At 59.7% G+C, this 21,121-nt stretch overlaps 13 protein-coding genes across 13 annotated transcripts; 7 read left to right on the top strand and 6 right to left on the bottom strand.

Annotated features, from left to right (window-relative positions):
• Window positions 1-3: 3 nt before the first annotated feature.
• Window positions 4-2,323, bottom strand: RIX7 (Ribosome biogenesis ATPase rix7; the record flags this gene model as incomplete). Its single annotated transcript, XM_060265075.1, has 2 exons — window positions 4-1,857; window positions 1,880-2,323. 2 exons carry the CDS (start codon window positions 2,321-2,323, stop codon window positions 4-6), a joined length of 2,298 nt encoding a protein of 765 aa, XP_060121058.1.
• Window positions 2,324-2,365: 42 nt separating this feature from the next.
• Window positions 2,366-3,035, top strand: MJAP1_001108 (uncharacterized protein; the record flags this gene model as incomplete). The annotated part of the gene is made up of 2 exons (XM_060265074.1): window positions 2,366-2,557; window positions 2,580-3,035. The coding sequence occupies 2 exons, from the start codon at window positions 2,366-2,368 to the stop codon at window positions 3,033-3,035; spliced, it is 648 nt and encodes a 215-aa protein (XP_060121057.1).
• A 53-nt stretch (window positions 3,036-3,088) lies between these two features.
• CAR1 (arginase) lies at window positions 3,089-4,074 on the bottom strand (the record flags this gene model as incomplete). Its single annotated transcript, XM_060265073.1, has 2 exons — window positions 3,089-3,192; window positions 3,216-4,074. 2 exons carry the CDS (start codon window positions 4,072-4,074, stop codon window positions 3,089-3,091), a joined length of 963 nt encoding a protein of 320 aa, XP_060121056.1.
• Window positions 4,075-4,167: 93 nt separating this feature from the next.
• Window positions 4,168-4,860, top strand: MJAP1_001106 (cytochrome-b5 reductase; the record flags this gene model as incomplete). The annotated part of the gene is made up of 3 exons (XM_060265072.1): window positions 4,168-4,557; window positions 4,580-4,760; window positions 4,784-4,860. The coding sequence occupies 3 exons, from the start codon at window positions 4,168-4,170 to the stop codon at window positions 4,858-4,860; spliced, it is 648 nt and encodes a 215-aa protein (XP_060121055.1).
• Window positions 4,861-5,105: 245 nt separating this feature from the next.
• On the top strand, window positions 5,106-5,807 carry MJAP1_001105 (glutathione transferase; the record flags this gene model as incomplete). Its single annotated transcript, XM_060265071.1, has 1 exon — window positions 5,106-5,807. One exon carries the CDS (start codon window positions 5,106-5,108, stop codon window positions 5,805-5,807), a length of 702 nt encoding a protein of 233 aa, XP_060121054.1.
• A 352-nt stretch (window positions 5,808-6,159) lies between these two features.
• On the top strand, window positions 6,160-6,810 carry MJAP1_001104 (glutathione transferase; the record flags this gene model as incomplete). Its single annotated transcript, XM_060265070.1, has 1 exon — window positions 6,160-6,810. One exon carries the CDS (start codon window positions 6,160-6,162, stop codon window positions 6,808-6,810), a length of 651 nt encoding a protein of 216 aa, XP_060121053.1.
• A 1,224-nt stretch (window positions 6,811-8,034) lies between these two features.
• MJAP1_001103 (glutathione transferase) lies at window positions 8,035-8,739 on the top strand (the record flags this gene model as incomplete). Its single annotated transcript, XM_060265069.1, has 1 exon — window positions 8,035-8,739. The coding sequence occupies one exon, from the start codon at window positions 8,035-8,037 to the stop codon at window positions 8,737-8,739; it is 705 nt and encodes a 234-aa protein (XP_060121052.1).
• Window positions 8,740-8,748: 9 nt separating this feature from the next.
• MJAP1_001102 (uncharacterized protein) lies at window positions 8,749-11,159 on the bottom strand (the record flags this gene model as incomplete). Its single annotated transcript, XM_060265068.1, has 5 exons — window positions 8,749-9,388; window positions 9,411-9,551; window positions 9,574-9,868; window positions 9,892-10,017; window positions 10,040-11,159. The coding sequence occupies 5 exons, from the start codon at window positions 11,157-11,159 to the stop codon at window positions 8,749-8,751; spliced, it is 2,322 nt and encodes a 773-aa protein (XP_060121051.1).
• Window positions 11,160-11,259: 100 nt separating this feature from the next.
• Window positions 11,260-13,011, top strand: MJAP1_001101 (uncharacterized protein; the record flags this gene model as incomplete). Its single annotated transcript, XM_060265067.1, has 1 exon — window positions 11,260-13,011. The coding sequence occupies one exon, from the start codon at window positions 11,260-11,262 to the stop codon at window positions 13,009-13,011; it is 1,752 nt and encodes a 583-aa protein (XP_060121050.1).
• A 10-nt stretch (window positions 13,012-13,021) lies between these two features.
• Window positions 13,022-14,125, bottom strand: MJAP1_001100 (uncharacterized protein; the record flags this gene model as incomplete). Its single annotated transcript, XM_060265066.1, has 1 exon — window positions 13,022-14,125. One exon carries the CDS (start codon window positions 14,123-14,125, stop codon window positions 13,022-13,024), a length of 1,104 nt encoding a protein of 367 aa, XP_060121049.1.
• A 144-nt stretch (window positions 14,126-14,269) lies between these two features.
• Window positions 14,270-16,238, bottom strand: MJAP1_001099 (uncharacterized protein; the record flags this gene model as incomplete). Its single annotated transcript, XM_060265065.1, has 4 exons — window positions 14,270-15,302; window positions 15,417-15,514; window positions 15,656-16,069; window positions 16,128-16,238. 4 exons carry the CDS (start codon window positions 16,236-16,238, stop codon window positions 14,270-14,272), a joined length of 1,656 nt encoding a protein of 551 aa, XP_060121048.1.
• Window positions 16,239-17,629: 1,391 nt separating this feature from the next.
• MJAP1_001098 (uncharacterized protein) lies at window positions 17,630-18,815 on the bottom strand (the record flags this gene model as incomplete). The annotated part of the gene is made up of 3 exons (XM_060265064.1): window positions 17,630-18,060; window positions 18,085-18,452; window positions 18,475-18,815. The coding sequence occupies 3 exons, from the start codon at window positions 18,813-18,815 to the stop codon at window positions 17,630-17,632; spliced, it is 1,140 nt and encodes a 379-aa protein (XP_060121047.1).
• A 53-nt stretch (window positions 18,816-18,868) lies between these two features.
• Window positions 18,869-21,121, top strand: MJAP1_001097 (uncharacterized protein; the record flags this gene model as incomplete). The annotated part of the gene is made up of 1 exon (XM_060265063.1): window positions 18,869-21,121. The coding sequence occupies one exon, from the start codon at window positions 18,869-18,871 to the stop codon at window positions 21,119-21,121; it is 2,253 nt and encodes a 750-aa protein (XP_060121046.1).

Genomic DNA, 21,121 nt, shown 5'->3' with positions numbered 1-21,121 from the left:
GATCTACGAACCCCGCACGGCGGCGCCGGTGGCGAGGCGGCCGCGCAGCAGCTCGTACTTCTTGCGCTGCTCGCGGTTCACACTGGGGAGCACACGGTCAAAGGCCTGGAGGAAGTGGTGCTGGAAAATGCACACACGCTCGGTGGGGGGTGCGTCGTCGCCGTAGTGCATCGGGGACACGATCTTTTCGCGCAGCGCCGTGACGGCGGCCTCGCGCACGAGCGCGGCGAGGTCCGCACCGCTGTACCCTTCGGCGCGGGCGTCGTTTGCAACGACCTCGAGGTCGACCGTGTGCCGGGTCGCGTCGGCGTCGGCCTCGTGCGCGAGCGGCGTCTTTTTCGTGAGCGTGCGCAGAATATCGAAACGCTCCGAGGCGCTCGGCAGATCCACGTAGAGCAGCTTGTCCAGGCGGCCGGGGCGGCACATGGCAGGGTCGATCATGTCGGGGCGGTTGGTTGCCGCAATCACATAGGTCTGTACACGCGACTCGAGACCGTCGAGCTCCGTCAGGAGCGTATTCACGACGCGCGCCGACGACTCGGACAGCGAATCGTCACGCCGCGGCACCAGCGCGTCGAGCTCGTCAAAGAAGATGACACACGGCGACGAGGCGCGCGCGCGTGCAAAGACCTGGCGCACGGCCTTTTCACTCTCACCGACGTACTTGTTCAGCAGCTCCGGGCCTTTAACGCTGATAAAGTTGGCACGGCTCTCGTTCGCGACGGCCTTTGCAAGGAGCGTCTTGCCGCACCCGGGCGGGCCCCAGAGGAGCACGCCGGAGCTCGCGTCGACACCGAGCGCGTGGAACAGCTCGGGGCGCCGGATCGGCTGCACGACGGCCATACTCAGCTCCTCGCGAATATGGTGCAAGGCACCGATATCCTCCCACGTCACATCGGGCACCGTCGCAAAGCCCTCGCGCTTCGACGAGGGCTGCACCACGTCGAGCGCTTCCAAAAAGTCTTGGTTCGTGATGGCCAGGCGCTCAAGCTGCCACTCGGGCAGCGGGTCGGGGAAGCGTTCGAGGAACGCGGCGATCGACGAGCGCCGCACATTTTCGGGCAGCGCCTCGAAAAAGTCGGGGTTCGCAATCACCGCCTTGGACGGCTCGGAAAGCGCCTGCTCGGCGCTCGCTGGCTCGGCAGGCGCCTCGGCCTCGGTGGGGGCCTCGGTGGGGGCCTCGGTGGGGGCCTCGGTGGGGGCGTCCGCCGGCGCTTCGGGTGTCTCTGCCTGCGCCTCGGTCGTGGCCACCTCGGCCTTGACCTCGTCGCCGTCGCACTGCATCTCGACCGACTCGTGCACCTCGGTGATCTGCAGCGGCGCCGGCTCGTTGCTCAGGTCCTGAAAGATGCGCTTCACGGCAATGATGCCGGCCGCGGCCGTGAGCGACGTGAGGTCCGCACCGACATAGCCCGGCGTGCGCTTCGCGAGGTACCGCAAGTTGAAGTCGCCCGCGACTCGCAACTTGGAGCAGAGCACCTGCAGGATCTGCTCGCGCCCATCCTCGTTCGGCACACTCATCGCAATCTCGTGGTCAAAGCGTCCGGCACGGCGCAGCGCGGGGTCGAGCGAGTCGGGGCGGTTCGTCGCGCCGAGGATCATGACGGGGCGGCCGTCGCCCTTCTCCCACGCGAGGCCGTCCATGCAGGTGAGCAGCTGTGCGACGATCCGGCGCTCCATTTCGCGCTGCGCCGTCTCGCGCTTGGGCGTGATGGCGTCGATCTCGTCGATAAAAAGGATGCACGGCGCAATCTTTTGCGCCTCGTCAAAGGTATCACGCAGCGCCTTTTCCGACTCGCCCGACGTGCCGGACACGATGCTCGGGGCACTGACTGACAAGAATGGCACACCGAGTTCCTGTGTGAGTAGCGACACGTACACCTGCAAGTGCGCCGGCCATCATTGTCTTGCCGCATCCCGGCGGGCCGTGGAAGAGCACGCCGCGCGGGGGCGTCACACCGGTATGGAGATAAATCTCGGGGTGGCACAGCGGCATTGCCACGAGCTCGAGCGCCTTCTCAATCGCCGACTCGGCACCACCAATGTCGCGCAGGCGCGTCGTCGGCGCATCGTACTCGTCCGAAGTCGTACGCGCATTCTTTGACGTGCGCCCACGCTTGGTCGAGTCGGTGCGCGAGGAGCGCGACTTGCGCTTGGTCGTCTTGGGCTCGGCCGCGCGCGACGACGGGCCGGCTTCGCCGCCGTCCTCGCCTTTCGCCGCGCGCGCAGCCGCCGCGGCCGCGGCCGACTTCGACGGCGGCACCGGCGAGTTGAGCGACAGCTGCCGCTGCTTCGCCCACGCACCCGTGATCGAAGCGTTCATGGCGAGAAAAAACGCCGGGCAAAAAAAATGTGGAGGACGGCCATGGCGACGGTGGGATGCGCGACGTATGTGCCTAAGGAGGAGCAGTCCGAGGAGGACCTAGGGTACATGCGCATGGCGCTCGACATGGCTCAAGAGGCATTTGATCACGAAGAAGTGCCGGTCGGCTGCGTCTTTGTGCAGGATGGCAGGGTGATCGCGAAAGGACGCAACCGCACGAATGAGCTGCTCAATGTACGTCGCGCGGCTGACCCAGGCGACACGGCACGCCGAGCTCGAGGCGATCGACTGTATCCTCCGCGACCAGCCGCCGCAGGACCCCCACTTCGGGTGCGAGCCCCACGCGGGCCCGCCCGGCGACAATCCCATGCTGCGCACGACGCTCTATGTGACGATCGAGCCGTGCCTCATGTGTGCCTCGGCCCTGCGCCAAATCGGGATCCAGCGGGTGGTGTACGGCGCAGGAAATGAGCGCTTCGGTGGTAATGGATCGGTGCTCCCGCTGCAGTCCACGCCCGAGCTGGCCTACAGCCCCCCGTACGTGTCGCTCGGCGGCTACCTGCGCGAAGAGGCGATCCTGATCCTGCGCCAGTTCTACCTCACGGAGAACACCAAGGCTCCCAAGCCGAAAGCCAAGGCGAAGCGTGTGCTCAAGACCGAGATTGCGCCGCCCGGCGTCTCGATGCACGCGCATGCTGCGCGCGAGTCATAGATACCCTTTCACCATGCATTACTGCTATGGCAGTGCACCCAAGCACACTACATTTAGTCAAGGAGCGACTCGCCGAGGGTCGAGCGGATGAGCGAGCAGCCGACAGCGATGGTCTGCTCCGCGGCCTCGGTCTCGAGCTTGGGGTTGACCTCGACGACTGTGTGAGCAAAAAGTACGTACGGTCCATGGCGACGACGGCGCCCGTCTCGTGGATCGCCTCGCAGATGTAGTGGCCCTCGCGGAAGGTCAGGCCGCCACGCACCGGCGTACCGGTGCTCGGCGCGACGCTGGGGTCGAGCGCGTCCACGTCGAACGACAGGTGGATCGGGCGGTCGCGGCGCGAGGTGTTGTGGTTGACGTAGTCAAGCGCCATCTCGACCACTTTGCCGATGCCGTACTTGTCGACATGGTGCATCGAGAACACCTTGATGTTGTGCTGCTTGAGGATCTTGCGCTCACCCTCGTCAACGTCACGCAGACCGATGTACACCAGGCGGTTGGGGCTGGCGACCGGGGGGTTCGGCAGCCAGCTCTTGAAAGGCTCGACGTACGAGCCATCGAGGCCGAGCGCAAAGGCCACGGGGCAGCCGTGCAGGTTGCCCGACGGGGTAGTGGCCGCCGTGTTGATGTCCGCGTGGGCATCCACCCAGATGGTGGCCGCGTCGGGGTACACGCGGTTCACACCGATCATCGAGCCGGTGCCGAGACTGTGGTCACCACCGAGCGTCACGGGCAGCTCACCCGCCTTGGCGTGCTTCTCAATAACGCCGGCAAGCTGCTCACTGGCCTTCGACACAGAGCGAGGGTTCTTCATGGTGTCGATGTCCTTGTCCTCGGCAAGAATCTGGTTGATTTCGTCCCAGTTCATCGACTGATCGACATCGACCTTCCAGCCGAGCTCCTCGAGCTGCGAGCGCAGGCCGGCGCGAAGCATAGCCTCAGGACCATCCTCAACACCCTTGCGCGGCTGGCCACCGCTGAAGGGGAAGGTAATGAGAGCAGCCGTCTTCGACTTCAGGAAACGCATGGGGTAGTCCATCGTGGCACGAGCCCGACAAAAAAAAGGCACGGGGCTCCTTCCGAGGGTGGCACGTGTTTTTCTCCTCCACTTACAACGTGTTGGCTGCGGCGAATGGAGGCGGCGCGAGCAGCAGGGAGCGCGCTCTTTGGGCTCACGGCGCACGATGTGCCGGACGTGAAGGAGGAGCAGGACGAGGAGCGTATGGCGCCGCCGAGCGTGCCGAGTGTGTCGCTCAATGAGGACGATCCGCCGCCCGCGTTTCCGGCGATGAACAGCGCACAGCGCCAGGCCAAGCCGAGCTTGGACGTGCCTGCGTCCTCGGGGCCGTCGCTGCAGCCGCAACGGGGGTCGAACACGAGCACAGCAATGGGGGGCCTGCGCGCGCCACTCACGACACCGCCGCAGAAACTCAATCCGCCCAAGCCGCGGAAAAAGGTCGCGCTGGCACCGGGCTGCAGCCCACTGGACTGGGCGCGCCTGAAAAGCACTACGGATCTGCGCGTAGGTATTCTAGCTGACGCAGGGGGGCGTTACGACGCTGTTGCGCATTACTCCGACCGAGCTCAAGCGCCACAACAAAAGAGAGGATGCATGGACGGCACTCCAAGGAAAAGTATATAACATTACGCCGTACATGCGCTTTCACCCGGGTGGGGAGGATACGCTGATGCGCGTCGCAGGCCGCGACGGCACACGTCTGTTTTGTACGTCGCCTTGCTTACCCAAGTTTTGACGCACTCTTGGGTCAATATCGAGGCCATTATTGGGACTACCATGGTGGGCATCCTAGTTTCCGAGTCATAGCCAATCGTTGCATCGTTGCACAACCCTCGTCTTGGAGCAGAGCGGTGCTTATGGCGTGCTGGCCTGCACGTCCGTGCGAGGCCGCAGCGACCGAAGCACACGGAACGATGATTAATTCCGCGGAGGGCCTAAGCGGACGCGCGCCGCGATTGGCCCAAGTCGCGGTTCTATTCAAAAATCGAATGATTGATGTGCAGCGCATGGGGCAGCGCGGTACGGCACATCCTTCCTCCCACGCTTTCACCATGCCGCACTTTACTCTCTACGCTCTGACTGGCCACTGGGGGCCCAACCCCATCAAGGTCGCTGCTTTCCTCGAGCAGTTCGGCTTTGACTACCATGTCAAGCTCCTGGACATGAACTCGACCGACAAGGAGACCGGTGTCAAGGGCGCCGACTACCTCGAGGTCTGCCCCAACGGCCGTACGCCTGCGCTGATCGACCACAAGAACAACGACTTTATTGTGTGGGAGTCGGGTGCGATCCTCCAGTACCTTGCCAACAAGTACGACACTGAGGGCAAGTACGGCGGCAAGACGCCGGAGGAGAAGGCGATCATCGACGAGTGGCTCTTCTTCCAGGCCACCGGTCTGAGTGTGCCGCAGGGCCAGCTCTTCTACGCCAAGACTTCGTGGAAGGGCAAGTACGACGAGGATGCGCCCAAGAACGTCATCCGCCGCTTCTCGGACGAGCTCCAGCGCGTGCTCGCCGTCTTTGAACAGCAGCTCAAGAAGCAGACCGAAAAGCACGGCGGGGAGCGTGCGTGGCTTGCGCTCGACCGCATCACGGTCGCCGATTTTACCACGCTGGCGTGGCTCGGTCTCCTGCCGAACTACGGCGAGCCGCTCGAGGTGGACCTGGCCAAGTTCCCGTACATTGCCAAGTACATCGAGCGCTGTGAAGCCCTGCCCGCTGTCAAGGCCGTTCGCGCGCAGATTAAGCACTAGCTAGAATCGTATAGATACATTGCAACATATCCCCGACGCACTCATCCCGTTCTACATGACGCCGCTTCTCGTGTTAGCGAGTACTCGCAGTTCCGCTCGGTCTTAAGCCCGGGGGCGCAGCAGCGTACGCCGGCGTTAGCCTGCTCGGTCTTTGGAACGAGCACTTGGAAACAAGTGATCCAATCAGGTGTGGAGCGAACATCGGCGAAATATTTTCCGGCGGCTCCATGGCGCTTAGGCCACCTGTCCGATGCGCCCTTAAAACAGGGCTGTGGCGCCTGCCTCTCCCATCATCTCTACTATGGCTCACTTCTCTCTCTACGTCCTCTCTAATCACTGGGGTCCCAACCCCATGAAGGTCGGCGCCTTGCTCGACGAACTCAAGCTTGACTACGAAGTCAAGGGCGTCGACTTTGGCTCCGACGAGAAGGAAAAGGGTGTCAAGGGCGAGAACTACCTCGCCATCTGCGCGAATGGTCGCACACCGACGCTGATCGACCACAAGAACAACGACTTCACCGTGTGGGAGTCGGGTGCGATTCTGCAGTACCTCGTCGACAAGTACGACACCGAGGGCAAGTATGCGGGCAAGACGGCCGAGGAGAAGGCCACGGTCAACCAGTGGCTCTTTTTCCAGGTCAGCGGTCACAGCCCGGTCCAGGGCAACCTGTACTTTTCCCAGGTGTACTGGAAGAACGCGTTCGGTGAGGATGCGCCAGAAACCGTGGTGAAGCGTTTCAACAATGAGCTCCACCGTGTCCTCTCTGTGTACGAGGAGCAGCTCAAGAAACAGACGGAGAAGAACGGTGCTTCGAATGCGTGGCTGGCGCTTGACCGCCCGACCATTGCCGACTTCTCCGCCTTTGTCTGGCTCGGCATCCTGTCCCACTTTGGCGACAAGCTGGGTGTGGACCTGGCCAAGTTCCCACACGTTGCCAAGTACATCCAGCTCGCCGAATCGCTCGACTCGGTCAAGGAGATGCGCAAGCGTGTGCAGCACTAGATTGATAGACATTATATATCTCTTTTAAATTCCGTTAAAAGGGACCGATGCCGTGTGGGGGAATTATCGGAATCAGCGACGCACGTCCCAACGTTGCAACGACGCACGATGCCCCATTTCACATTGTATGTGCTCGCTGGCGTGTGGGGTGCCAACCCCATCATCATTGGATCGTTTCTGGAGGAGCTTGGGCTCGACTACCAAATCAAAGGAGTCCCATCTGTTTGGTCGGAAAAGAGTGGTGACGTGACTTTGGACGAGGTCCAGGATCAAAACCCCAACGGCCTCGTCCCCCTTCTAGTCGACCACCGCAATAATGATTTGCGTGTATGGGAGTCTGGTGCCATCCTGCAATACCTTGCCAATAAGTACGATACCAGCAAAAAGTATATCGGCACGACAGTCGAAGAGCAGGCAATGGTAAACCAGTGGCTCTTTTTTCAGGCTACAGGGTACGCTGCAACGCAAAGCCAGTTGTACTTTATTGTGCGCCGCTGGGACGCCATTTATCACGAGGCGCCGCCAAAAAATATTATCGCACGTTTCTCGCAGGAGCTGCATCGCACCATGTCTGTGCTCGAAGAGCAGCTTTCGCATCAAGCTGCTCATAATGGCGAAAAAGGCAACTGGCTTGTCCTCGACCACCCTACCATTGCCGACTTTGCGGTGTTCTCTTGGCTGAATCGCCTTCCCGAGTGCGGAGAAGCAATCGGCGTTGACCTCAACAGCTACCCGTGCTTGGCCAAGTACGCGGCTCGATCTAGAAACCTGCCCTCCGTCAAGGCTGTGCGTGCTCAGCTTGATCAACTTGTATAGATTATGCAAGGATTTCGTCTATTTTCAAAGCACTGTGCTCAGCTTCTAATCACAAGTGTCCCGTGCGCGAAAAATTTAGCGGACACGCAGCCTATTTCATCATATTCGGCAATAAGTCGCATGAAATTGACCCTCAGCCCTTGCTGTATATGAAGATCAACGTAGCATTGAATGATCATACATGTCGATTAATTAAGAGCAGCCTCTCTAGCATAACCGTCACAGCTTCCACATCACCCCCGCCATGAATTGCAACATTTGTTCCACCGGATAAATCTGGCGCAAGGCGTGCATATGCAGGTGACGGTTTTTTTAAGTCCGTGGGGCACAATGACACAATCCCTGTGGCGGCGCATGGGCCACCCGATCCACTATTTAACTAGCTGTCTTTGAAGCACGTACCCCAACATGGCGCAGTTTACCCTCTATATCCTCGAGAACAGCTGGGGTCTGAATCCCATCAAGATTGGTATCTTTCTGGAAGAGCTTGGGCTTGACTATGAGCTGAAAGGGCTCGAGCTGAACTCCACCGACAAAGAGAAAGGTGTCAAAGGTGAGAACTACTTGGCCATTAGCCCGAATGGGCGTACGCCGACGCTTGTGGACCACAAGAACAATGACTTTACGGTCTGGGAGTCGGGTGCGATTCTGCAGTACCTCCAGAACAAGTACGACACGAGCAACAAGTACGGAAGCAAATCGGTCGAGGAGCAGGCTATCATTGACGAGTGGCTCTTTTTCCAGGTGACGGGCCACAGTCCGGTCCAAGGAAACCTGTACTTTGCCAAGAACTCGTGGAAGAAGACGTACGGCGAAGACCCGCCTCAGAACGTCATTGCGCGTTTCTCTACCGAGCTCCACCGTGTGCTGAACGTCTATGAGAAGCAACTGGAGAAGCAGGCGCAGAAGAATGGCGATGATAATGCCTGGCTGGCGCTGGACCATCCCACCATTGCGGACTTTTCGGCCTTGGCTTGGTTCTCTATTCTGCCGCTGCGTGCCGAAGTGCTGGAAGTGGACTTGGCCAAGTACCCCTTCATTTCCAAGTACATTGCGCATGGAACGCAGCGCCCGTCGTTTGAAGCGGTGCGTAAGCAGATTATTTTCAAGTAGAGCTGTGAGCTACAGGAATATTTTGTCCTTGCCTTTCGCGGCTGCTGGTCGGACAGCACACAGCGAGAGTGTGCTGCAGAATCCTTCGCGGTGCGGTCCTTCCAAGAGCTGGTCCTCACCGCGCAGTGTTACGAGTACCTCCGAGCCGACGGTAGCAAGGTGAAAGAGCCAAACTTCTTCGGATGAGCCGTCTTCATCGATATTGCACACGCGACGTTGGCACGCATGGGCCGGCAAGGTATCCTGGGCGTACGAGTCAAAGAACGAGTAGAGCCCGGCGCCGAGGACATAGATCTGGGCGCATTGCTCAATGTGGATCCCCATCGCACGGTCCTCCTGAGACGCGACGTAGGGCTGAGAAGGTAAGGAAGGCGCCTGCGTATACTTTCTCGCCAAGTCTGGGTCGGGATACACAGTGCTTCGCTCGGCGCACTCGGATGCAAGCGCAAATGCACGGCCTTGAAAGTACGGCGTCTCGGTCTGGATCATGGCCAGTAGGACATTTTTAGCATTGACCAGCGAGTACTGATAGAGCAGCTCGTGCTCACTCGCCGTGCCATACATCCACACAGGCCCTTGCCGTGCCTCGATCAAGACGCCACGCGCACTCAGGATGTTGATCTGCTCCGGCGCACCTTGGTCCAGTTCGCTGGGTGAGCATAGAAACGTACTGATCTGCTGTCCAAATCCACACGTTTTGGAAATAGCCGCTGGCAGATGGCGTAATGTGCAGGTTGAGGAAGCTTGCACGAGGAAGCTCGTCCAAAGAGCGCTTTTTTCCGCATGTCTCGAGCTCCAAATCCGTTCCGCGCCTGGGTCAGAGTGACGACGTACGCTCCACCGATACGGATGTGCGAGTCAAACATGGCGACTGAGCCTTGGTAGGATTCGTGCACATTCCATTCCATGACGACGGCGCCGCCTGCAGGCCCCCGCGTGCTAAAGAGCATATCGCAAATGACCAGCTCGCCACTGTCGCCGGGATGACCGACACGGACGACAGGCCGAGGATGGTGCTCGTCCCGGAAACGCTCCCCAGCGCCGAGAATGACGGGCTGTGCCTCGCCTAGCAGCCTCGTTCCCACCGGAATGTGCAGTGTATCGAGTACGACATAGATGCCGTACGGGACTGCGTCAGCCAAAACGACCTACCAAATACGATGCGCCCCTTGTTCTGATCGAGAACGGTCTGAAGCGCGTCACGGTCGTCTGACACGCCGTCGCCCTTTGCGCCGCCATCGCGAACGCTCACAATGTAATCGCGCGAAGCCGAAGTGTCTTTGTGAGGCATGCAACGTACATTGGGGCTTTTCCTGACCGAACCACTTTCCGTCCTTGTCCACGAGGCATGCAGGGCGCTGCGGCGCGATCGGCATGTTGCCAGCGTACGCCTGGTCCTTGGCAGGGAGGTCCAGCGTGTTGGCAACGTCATGCACGACCGGCGCCTTGACCCACATGGCTACATTGAACGTGTCCCGTTGCTCGTGCGGCGGCGCAAGCAACGTCTCGCCGCCTCGCACTTGCACGATAGCAGGCACATGTGCCGTATGCATGCCGTCCAGAAGAAGACGTCCTGAAGACGCTGCCTCGAGCTGTACAGCCACGGGGGTGCGGCGCACGTCCCAGTCCGAGAGGATCAAGGACCCTACGCCCTGCCTGTCAGGCAACATTTGGTGCGTCTCGAGGCCGACCTGGCAGTCTTCGATGCGCACATCCATGTACGTCCATGCCCAGTTCCAAAACTGGCAGATGGCCGTCTGGCAATGCCGGAACGAAACGTTGCGCACGGTAAACTGCTGGTTACCGAGCCACGCGCCAAATTTGCCGCCAACAAACGAGAGGTCCGACATGAATCCCCCGCTTGCATTTTCCATGAAAATGCCTTGCTGCTGCGAATGTGCGCCTTTTACCATTTCAAAGTGCACATTGCTCAGGCCGGTCGACTGGCTCACCTGGTGGTGGATACCGGTCCCCACCGTCGGCGGCATGCTCGTCAGGTCGATCACGAAGTTCGCGACCGACCGAAAAAAGTTGTTCTGGGGAATGTACCAGTTTCGTCCGCCTGGCTCGTAGGGGTTCTCGTCGATCACGGCAATTCCCTCAAAGTGCGGCAGCGGAGAGAGGACCGGACGCTGCGACGCGCTGCCTAGCATATGCGTATTGTAAAACGATACGATCGGCCGTGCGATTCGATACACGCCGCTCGGGAAGTACACCAACGCCGGCGCGATCGTGCAGCTGTCGGCCTCTTTGCCGCACCGTGCACCGTCCGCAATCGCGCGGTTGATCGCGTTGGTGTCGTCGCTCACTCCATCGCCTTTCGCGCCGTATTCCTTCACATTCCGAAACACACTATAGCCACTCGCTTGGTAGGGCGCCTGGGTCAGCCGCACCACGCACCACGCCTTGGCGCTCCACATCCTCGATCCAAAATCTCATGCAGGGCGGTGGAGGCGCTACACGGGACTTTGTGTGGGGCACGCCAAGAGAATCCGCGTTTGTCAGCAACCCTTTTCAACCATGTCTCAGTGGAACTTGGATGTTGGACCCTTGCTGCGCTACGACACTGTCGACGCGAACGGCGTGTACCATGCCTTTGCCTTGATTGTGACCGACCATGCCTCGCCGAGCGAGCAGGTTTCAGCCCCCGTGCTGAGGTACACCCCCCTGCTGGCCGACGAGCAGGGTCCGCAAGTCAGCGGCCAAACGATGCAGAGCCAGGCCGCGCAGATCTGGGCGTATGCGGACGAGTCCGGCCGCCTGCACCGTTTCTGGCGCTTTAAGCTGGAGATCCAGCTGATTGAGTACGCGCAGGTGGTTGCGTACGACATCCCTGGCGCTTGCGAGGCGACCCAGTTCCATGTGCCGGCGCGCCAGGAGAACTTCCGCTGGGCCGGCCACTCGTGCAATGGCTTCAGCAGCAGCACGCCAACTGAAGAATGGAACGGTGCGGACCCCCTGTGGAACGACCTGCTGGCCGAGCATGCCAAGAAGCCCTTCCACATGTGCATGGGTGGTGGCGACCAGCTGTACAACGACAAGATTGCGAACGAGGAGGAGCTGACGGGAGTACTTAATTCGGACAACAGCAAGCCCAATATGACGCCCGTCACGGATGAGATTGCGACGGCCATCGACCGTTTCCTCTTTTTCAACTACAAAAAGTGGTTCGGCAGCGGCAGCTTCTCCAAGGCTGCGTCGCAGATTCCCATGGTCAACATGCTCGACGACCACGACCTGATCGATGGTTTCGGTACCTACCCCGACGATTTGATGAAGTCCCCGGTGTTTAACCACATTGGCAGCCGCGGCTACTTCTTCTACCTGCTCTTCCAGCAGTTTATGAACGACGAAGCGGACAGCATCAGCAATTCGGACACGTCAAACCCCAACCCATCGCCGTTCCTCTCGCTCGTGATCGGCGGCCCTGGCGCGTTCATCCCGTACCCGACGCACTCGCTCATCGTGTACCTGGGCCCGAAGCAGGCCATGCTCCTGATCGACTGCCGTGCGCAGCGCAAGCTCAAGCAGGTTTGTGCTCCGGACACGTACAAGCGCTGCTTTGACGCGGTACGCAAGCTGCCGGCCTCGGTCGAGCACCTGATCATCCAGTTGGGTGTGCCGCTTGCGTATCCCCGCATGGTCACCCTCGAAAAGATCCTCGAAAGCAAGTACAATCCGATCGTGAAGCTCGCCAAGTGGCTCCTGCCCGCTTTCACCAACAACTTTAATGGACAGGTGGAGCTGCTTGACGACCTCAATGACCACTGGTGTGCGGCGCACCACAAGCGCGAGCGCAACTGGCTAATTGAGCGCACGCAGGAGCTGTCGCTCGAACGCAAGCTGCGTATTACGTTCATCAGCGGCGACGTGCACGCGGGTGGCTGCGGTGTATTCTACTCGGCCCGCAGCCTGCACCCCGAGCGCGACTACCGCTACAGCCTCGCAGTGATCACGAGTGCGATTGTGAACGCGCCGCCGCCGGCTCCGGTCATCACGATGGTCAACACGCTGGCCGCCAAGAAGCACCGCAGCTTGTTCTATGTGCATACGCGCGAAAAGATGCTGCCCTTGTTCAAGTACGACCTCGAGGACAAGAAGCAGCGCAACAAGTACATTATCGGGGCTCGCAACTGGTGCGAGGCGAACCTGAACGAGAAGGGCGAACTTGTGTTTGACTTGCACGTCGAAAAGGCTAAGGGCGCGGGCGAGACTAAGGTGTACAGCATGACGGCACCGCCGCCTATGTTCCAGCAGAAGCTCAAGAAGTAATCTAGTTAGGCTAATTCCAAAAGGATTCGAGACTCGGCGTACCGTGGGCCTTTTTCGGGCTGGGCTTGGCACGTTTGCGGGGCGAGGGCGTGGCGGGGGGGTTCGGTCCGCGTTTGGTCGGCGTCGTGTGCTCGTGCAAGTGGGGCTCGTGCTTGGCTGGAGACAACGATGGCTCCTGCTTTACGGCCGGGGGATTGGCTGGCTCCCCCTTTCCAGGTTCTTGTTTTGGAAGTGCACTGCTATCCTCGTGCTTGACAGATGCCTCCAAACTATCCTTTTCTTGCTTCACCTTGGCAGACTGAAACATGGCAAGGATGCCGTCTTTGCGGTGCTCTACCGGAAAGATAAAGTTCTCGTTCGAGGTACCGACACGTCCCACTTCTTTTGGCACAACGTAGCACTCGAGCGGATGGGTATAGGGCTTAAGCAGTGGTACAAGTTGGTCAAGACTCGGTGGCCCTTCTTGCTTGACGATAGAAACGCCGAGCCATAATGTCATTGCATCAGCATCAGGGAGAATCACTGGCATGCGGTCATGCAAAAAGTCGAGCTGCTTGTTGGACTGTGTTGTGAGAATGGTAAAGACGCGTTCTTTCTGGCCACCCTCATCGATATCGGCCCAGAGTCCAGCCATAGGCATGAGCTGCTTGTGCTTTCCGCTCGAGTCCGTACGTCCTTCACCCGATGCACTCATTCCCACAAAGTGTGGTACGCGTCGTACGTTGCTTTCACCAGGGATCGGCACTTTTTGCCACTCGTAGAACCCTTGGCAGAATACAATGCACCGGTGCGAGGTGAGGAGCTTGCGCCACACGCTCTTGGACTGCATCAGGGTATCTACACGCGAATTAATCACACGGTGCCCGTCCATGCGGTCCTCTTGGCTAGACGGGGCGAGCTTGTCCAGCGGAATACCCCACCGCATCGTTTCGACCAGCATCGAGTTGTGCTCTTTTGCGCGCACGACAGGGTACCGTGTCCCGGGCGCTACATTAAAGGTGGGATAATACTGGTCCGCAGAGTCATCGTCATCGCGCAGGGCAGGCGGCAGCAGCGTATCAATCGCCTGCGAGAACTCGTCGTAGGACAGCCCATTCGCAAAACGCCCGCACATGGCGGCCGTGCGATCCTCCACATGAAATCATGGCTTTCAAAGTGACTAGACTCTACTGGGATTTATAAATGCGCACCGCTGAATCTGTAAACCAGCAGGTAAAGGTATAAGCGATGCGCGGGGAAAGGGGAAGTGAATGAGATATTAAGCACGGTTCACGCTGTCCTCCAGGGTGTACAGCTGCTCCTTCTTGGCGCCTTTCTGGAAGAGGATGTTGCGCTTGATATAGTAGGGAATCTGGCGGAATTGGTAGCTGGCGTGCTTCTTGGTCGGCACACTGAACACAATGTCGAGCTCCTCCAGAGTGAGGGCCTTGGTCTCGGGGAGAAGGAAGAAGGTGAGGATCCACAGAATTACACACCAAGCGGCGTACCAGCCAAAGGCACCTTGGGGCTTGAACACCTCCTCCATACGGAACCAGGTAATGGCAAGCACCGAGTTGAAGAACCACAGTACGACCGTCGAGTACGTCATACCAAGCTCACGGATGTAGAGGGGGAAGGCCTCGGCTGCGTAGGTGAACGGAACGGGACCAAAACCGGGCGAGTAGAAGCAAGCGTAAGCGTAAATGCCCATCAGCACCACGCCAAGCTTGGCATCAGTCTGTTCGCTCGGAATCCAGAAGGCAAACCCAGTAATCAGAAGAAAAATGGCCATGAATGGAAGCGTAACCAGCAGAAGATTGCGGCGACCGAACGTGTCAATCGTGTACCAGGCAGGAATGGCAAAGAGGAAGTTGAGCATACCGAAGCCCCAGCTACCGAGCAGGGCGTTGATGTCAGAAGCGTTAGCCACATTTTTGATGATGGAGCTCGAGTAGTAGGCAATGACATTCACACCACAGAACTGCTGGCCGAACATGACAATCGTAGCACCGATCGTGGCACGCAGGTTACGGGGGACAGTGAACAGCTCCAAGAAGGGGAAAGGACCCTTAGAACGGCGGATCTTCTCCTCCTCCTGCAGCATGCAGTGGGCAAAGTAGAGGTCACGAGCAGCAAGCAGCGGCGTGTTGCGAAGGCGCAGGAACGACTGCATAGCCTGCTGGTACTTGCCCTTCTTCATGAGCCAACGGGGCGACTCGGGGCAGAACATCACTTGAACCATGACGAAAAGGGCAGGGATAGCAGCACTTCCCATCATCAGGCGCCAGTTCAGACCAGTGATGTGAGGAACCCTGATGGGAACATGGTAGAGAACTAGATCAGCAGCATAACCAAGCATGATACCGAACGCAGTCCAAGTCTGCCATTGCATAGTCAGAGCACCACGAATGGCAGGAGGAGTGCACTCAGCCGCAAACATGGGAACCGTAGCCGACTTGGGGCCGATACCAAGACCGAGAACAAGACGAGCAATGAACATGTGTCTCCACGAGTTGGTAACACCCTGCCAGATGCACGAGGCAAAGCTGAGGAAAGAAGTAAGGAAGATAGTACCACGACGACCGAACATAGCATTCAGAGGTTGGGTGAGCCAGCAGCCAAGGAAGGCGCAAGCAATGTAGGGCGCAGCAGCAACCAGACCAACGAGCCACTGGTCACGCTCGATTTTATCAGGGGTGCAGAGTGGATCATTGCTGCCCTTGGAACAGCCAATACCAAACTGAACCGGGAAGAAGAGCAGCGCACCGTTGATGACCGACTCGTCGGCACCCTGTACGGCAGCAGCGACACTGCAGCAGATCGCGAGCCAGTAGAGCGTGAAGGGCTGCGACCAGCGGTGCTCCTTCTCGTGGCGCAGAGCGGCACGGTCCTCCTCGGTGAGGAGCGTAATCGACTCGTAGTCGCCCGAGGCCTGCGCCTGGGCGCACAGCGCGCCCTTGAGCAGGACTTCGCGGTATTCTTCGAGGCCATGCGTAGCAGCAAAGTCGGACACATCCGCATCAATCTTTTCAAAAGGAAGACCCAAGAGGGGGTTGGCAAGGCGGACGTTGACCGAGTGCTCCAAGGCGTTATCGTCCTGACGTGTTAGTTATTTTTCCCCCAAAGAAAAAACATACCTCGCCAGCCTCCTTCAGAACGGCCTCCCTAGTGTTGAACAGAACTTCATTTTGGCTGCGCTTGTAGCTGTCACCAAATTCATCCACTTTTTTTTCCGGAGTAGCCGACATGGTTGTGCCAGGTATCGCGCGGACCGGTGTAGCAAGAGGACTGAGTACCCCCGTTGCTTTTATGAGCGAGCCAGAGTTGCCCTTCTTCCCTGTATGCACGCCTAAAATGCCCCGCAGCTGCGCCTTCCAGGGAAAAAATAATAACACCTGTGGGGGATGCCGGGTGAACAGGAAAATAGACCTACTTGGGTCATCCCTCCTGTTGGCTGCAGCTGACAGGTGCAGATTGGGTCACGCGCTGTCGGAACCGAAACGACGCGTGGCCAATATAAAGGCCTCATTATAGTAGAGATATGCAATATTGTTGTTTCGATGTGTCTTTCATAAGCCAATCTTAACGCCAGGCCAATCGATCGGAAGGATTCCTGCATGGCAACGTTGGGGTATAAGTCCCATGCGCAGCAGCCCTCTCTCCATCGTGCATAATAAGCGAAGGAAGCGCGTTTCATTAGCGCCAGACAGACAGCGTGGAGTACCCCACAATGTTCCGACGGGCAGCAAGCGCGTATGCTGTTTGGCTGCAACGTCCTGAGGCATGTACAACCCTATTTTATTTGCCCTGTTTGCATAGAGGTCTACGTGACCGCCCCGCAGCATTCATTCTTCGCCCTGCTTCGACGCGACGCGGGGGATCGTCAGCCAATTGTAAGTGGCCGTTGTGGTGAAAATTAACCGCCCCAGACTTGAACAGACAGCGTCGTGACGAGGTACGTGCGCAGCAGTAAGCTGACGCAGTATGTACGCAAACGCAGGGATGATGGCTCTGGTTTTGTGTCGCGCTCAGCATACAAACTTGTACAGCTAGCAGAAAAGTACCCCCTCTTGCGGCCCGGCCGCGCAGTCGTGGACCTGGGTGCTGCGCCGGGTGGATGGTGTCAGGCGGTGCTACAGACATGCGCGTCGACGCGTCTATATGCCTTGGACCTGCTTCCTCTCCAAGCGTCGCTGCCCAATGTCCAGTTCATGCAAGGCGACTTTACAGAGGAGAGCACACGCCATGCACTCAGGATGCTGGTGGCCGAGCAAGGCCAGGATTCTCACGTCGACGTCGTGCTGAGCGACATGATGGGTAGGTTCGTGCGCACTGACCAAGCAAACACGTCTGGCAATGTGATCCGCGACTCGCAGGCGTCGTTGGACCTGTGCGAAGCAGCTTTTAATTTTTGCCAAGCCATGCTGCGGCCGACGCCGGACGCCACGGGCCGTCCGTCGAAGTCGACGCCGACACAGGACCTGCCGTCGGTGTTTGTGTGCAAGTACTTTATGAGTGCTGAGGCCGACGAGTTCCGCCGCGAAGTGCTAGCGAAGCACTTTAAGGTCGTGCGCTCTGAAAAGATGGATGCGAGCCGCACAGGCAGCCGCGAACAGTACTGGGTATGCCTAGGGTATCGTCACTGAGCGACGAGCTGGATATGGACAATGGACACCTTTCCGCCCAGCTCGGGATCGTGTGCTGACGGGAAGAGCGGCAGCGGCTCTCTGTCCTGCTGCGGCCAGGCCGGCGTGCCGGGATCGACCGTGTGCCACTGCATGCCCCGCTCGTGGAGGGCATCCAGAAACGACTGGTAGGTCGTCGGATTGCGGACCGTGCTCGAGACGAGCGCAAACGGCTTTGCATCGGTGTGATGGCCATCTCCCAGCAGCGCTGCGCGCAAGGCATCCGTAAGGGGTCCGACCAGCGCTGGGTCGTATACGACGTCCGCTGCAATGACGCGTGTCGCATTCGCTTCGCGCAAGAGCGCAGCTGCATCCGACGCCGCATCGGCCACGTCGAGCCAGTTGAGTGCTTCGAGATGCACGTGGGGATTCGCATGCATATCATCTGTACATTAGCGTAATGACATACTGATCTGCGCTGTCTCGCGCAGGCGGTCCATGACGTTTCCTGCGACATCCGTGAGGTACAGCTCTGCTTGCGTGTGGTGCTGCTGGAGAAGGCGGGCACACAGCATGCCGAGGAATCCAGCACCGCTTCCGAGCTCGACGATCCGCTCGCCATCCCGGCACCACTGCTCCTGCTCCTGGACGATATGCGCACCGAGACGGAAGCTCGCCTCCCATGTCTTGAGCCCGGTCGTGCCCATAGAAATGGCTACGCCCTCTTCACGCAGCGTCACCGCATCGCAAGGACCGAAGACAGGATGCGCGGGCGCATTCGGCACCGGAAAGTAGTGGCGCATATAGATCGCTTTCGGCACCGGCAGCCCGCAGACGCTGGGTGAGCAAGGCAACGTACGTTACATTCTGTGGGAGCGAGACGAGTTCGACGTATCGCTCCAGCAGCGCCTCGTTCACCGCCCAGTCCTGCCGCGGGACGCCGAGGTACGCCTCGTCGTCCTCGGATGCGTTGCTAATCGCGCGCTCCGTGCGCGCGACGAGGTGCTTGAGAAACGCACGGTCGTACTCTTCGGTGGCCTCTGCTCCTTGCACGTCTCCAAACAGCGCCTCGTCTAGTCCTTCCTGTGCAGCCAACAGCCGCCGTGCATCTGGCCACGGAAACAACGGCGAGTTGGGCACGAGCCGTGCATTGTATGCCAAGCACAGCTGCTGCTGCGCCGATCGCCGCGCTGCTTCCATAGTGGAGAAATGGGGCAAATTTCGACGTGGAGGTTTCTAACGCGCCTTGCGCGATGGGAGCGCGGCAGTCGAGTGAGGTGGCGCAGGACGCCGATGTGTTTGTGGACTACTATGAGCTGTTGGAAGTCGACCAGAATGAATCTGCAGAAGTGATTCGCAAAGCGTACCGTAAGCTTGCGCTGCGCCTACACCCCGACAAGAATCCCGGCAATGAGCTGGAGGCGAACAAGAAGTTTAACAAGCTCCAAGAAGCGTACGAGGTCCTGTCCGACGAGACGGAGCGTGCATGGTACGACCAGAATCGCGACCGCCTGATCCATGGCATGGAGGAGGATGTCGAAGAGGACGTGGATGCCAAGTTCCGCTTCTTCCGCTCCGGCGGTGCGGCGCCGAAAGCGACGTCGTCCGCGCCCGGCGTCGGCGTCGCGCACCTGCTGCGTTTCTACTCGCCGTCAATCGCCAAGGACCTCAGCGACTCGGAATCGTCGTTCTACGGAACCTACCGGCGCCTCTTTGCGTTGATCGCCGAAGAGGACCGCGTCGCTGCGCCCTATCCTGGCGAAGAGCACGAAAACGACTTTGCGGATCCGGACCGGGACGATGCGTACTGGTACGTCGGTTTCGGTCATCCGAACACGCCGTACGTGGATGAGAGCGGTCGCCGCGACGTGCGCCAGTTCTACCAGTTCTGGACGAACTTTTCGAGCCGCAAAAACTTTGCGTGGAAAGACAAGTACGACCTGCGCGATGCACAGGACCGCCGCGTGAAGCGCCTGATGGAGAAAGACAACAAGCGTGCGCGCGATGCTGCACGGCGCGAGTACAACGACGCCATCCGTGCGCTGGCTGTCTTTATCCGCCGCCGCGACCCCCGATTCAAGGCGTACCAGGCGAAGCAGGCCGACAACGCCCCTCTGGCTGCCGAAGAAGAAAAGCGGCGCAAGGCCGAGGCGGCCAAGCGCCAGGAAGCCAAGCGCCAGGAGGCGGCCTCGTTCCAGGCGCAGAGCTGGCAGATGGCGGCCGAGCCCCAGGCGGAGTGGGCGTCTGACTTTAGCAGCGGCGAGTCGTACGACAGCGACGCGCCGCCGAGCGTCGGTAGCGACGAGGAGCTGGAAGAAGAAGGCCTGGACTGTGTCGCGTGCAACAAGCGGTTCCAGACGCAGGCTGCGTGGGAGAACCACGAGCGGAGCAAGAAGCACAAGAAGGAAGTGCAGCGTCTGCAGCGCGAGATGCTCGAGGAGGACGAGCTGCTAGGCGACGCACTCGCGGAGGACACTGCGTCGCTGGCGCTCGACGAGCCCCAGAGCGACGAAGAAGTTGCGGCGCCCCGCAAGAAAGACAAGAAGAAGAAAAAGATGGAGAAGAAGATGCGTGCGGCCCTCGGCGAGGACGAGGAACCCGCTGCGAAGGTCGCCGCACGCAAAGCGGCCGAGGAAAAGGCTGCCAAGGCCGACGCTGCTGCCAAGGCCCTTGCCGAGAAGCTGCCGCACCTCGCCGAGTTGCCGCGCTTCCCCACGCCGCCCGAAGGCTCGTTCGACATCTTTGGGTACGGCTCACTGATCTTTAAGCCGCCGCCGCATGCTATCGGCTATACCCCCGGTTTTATCCGCGGCTTTGCGCGCCGCTTTGCGCAGCACTCGGAGGACCACCGCGGCACGCCCGAGCGCCCAGGGCGTGTCGTGACGCTGGTCAAGTCCGAGGACTGGCGCAAGCTGCCCGATGCCGACGAGGCCCCCGAAGGCGATATTGTGTGGGGCATCAGCTATACCATTGATCCTGCGCACGCGACAGAAGTGCGTGCGTACCTCGACCACCGCGAAAAGAACGGCTACACGGCGATGCAGGCGCCGATCTGGGGCGTGGCGTCCGACGTAGAAGCGAGCGCCTCGTCCGAGGACCAGGTGCTGATCCCCGAGGCGCTCGTGTATGTCGGCCTGCCCGACAATAAGGCGTTTGTGGGCGCCGAGCCGCTCGATGCATTGGCCGAGCGCATCTATACCTGCGAGGGCCCCAGCGGGCGGAACGACGAGTACCTGCTACGCCTCGCTGAGGCCGTGCGTCTCCTCACGCCGCACAGCGTCGACCACCATCTCTTTACGCTGGAAGAAAAGGTGCTCGCCCTAAAGGCCGCCGGCGAGGCCGAGCAAGCCAAGAAAAAGAAGCGCTCCAAGCGCAGCGGCGACGGCGGCCCCGAAAAGTGCAACGTGTGCCACAGCGGCTTCCAGTCGCGCTCCAAGCTCTTTGCGCATATCCGCGAGACGGGCCACGCGGCTGCCGAGTCAATGTCCCGCCGGAAAAAGAAGTAG

The sequence above is a fragment of the Malassezia japonica genome, chromosome 1 (genome assembly GCF_029542785.1).
Source record: "Malassezia japonica chromosome 1, complete sequence".
In the NCBI taxonomy this organism is placed as follows: Eukaryota; Fungi; Basidiomycota; class Malasseziomycetes; order Malasseziales; family Malasseziaceae; genus Malassezia; species Malassezia japonica.
The sequence above is the reverse complement of the archived record's forward strand: the minus strand, read 5'-3'. Positions and strand labels throughout refer to the sequence as shown.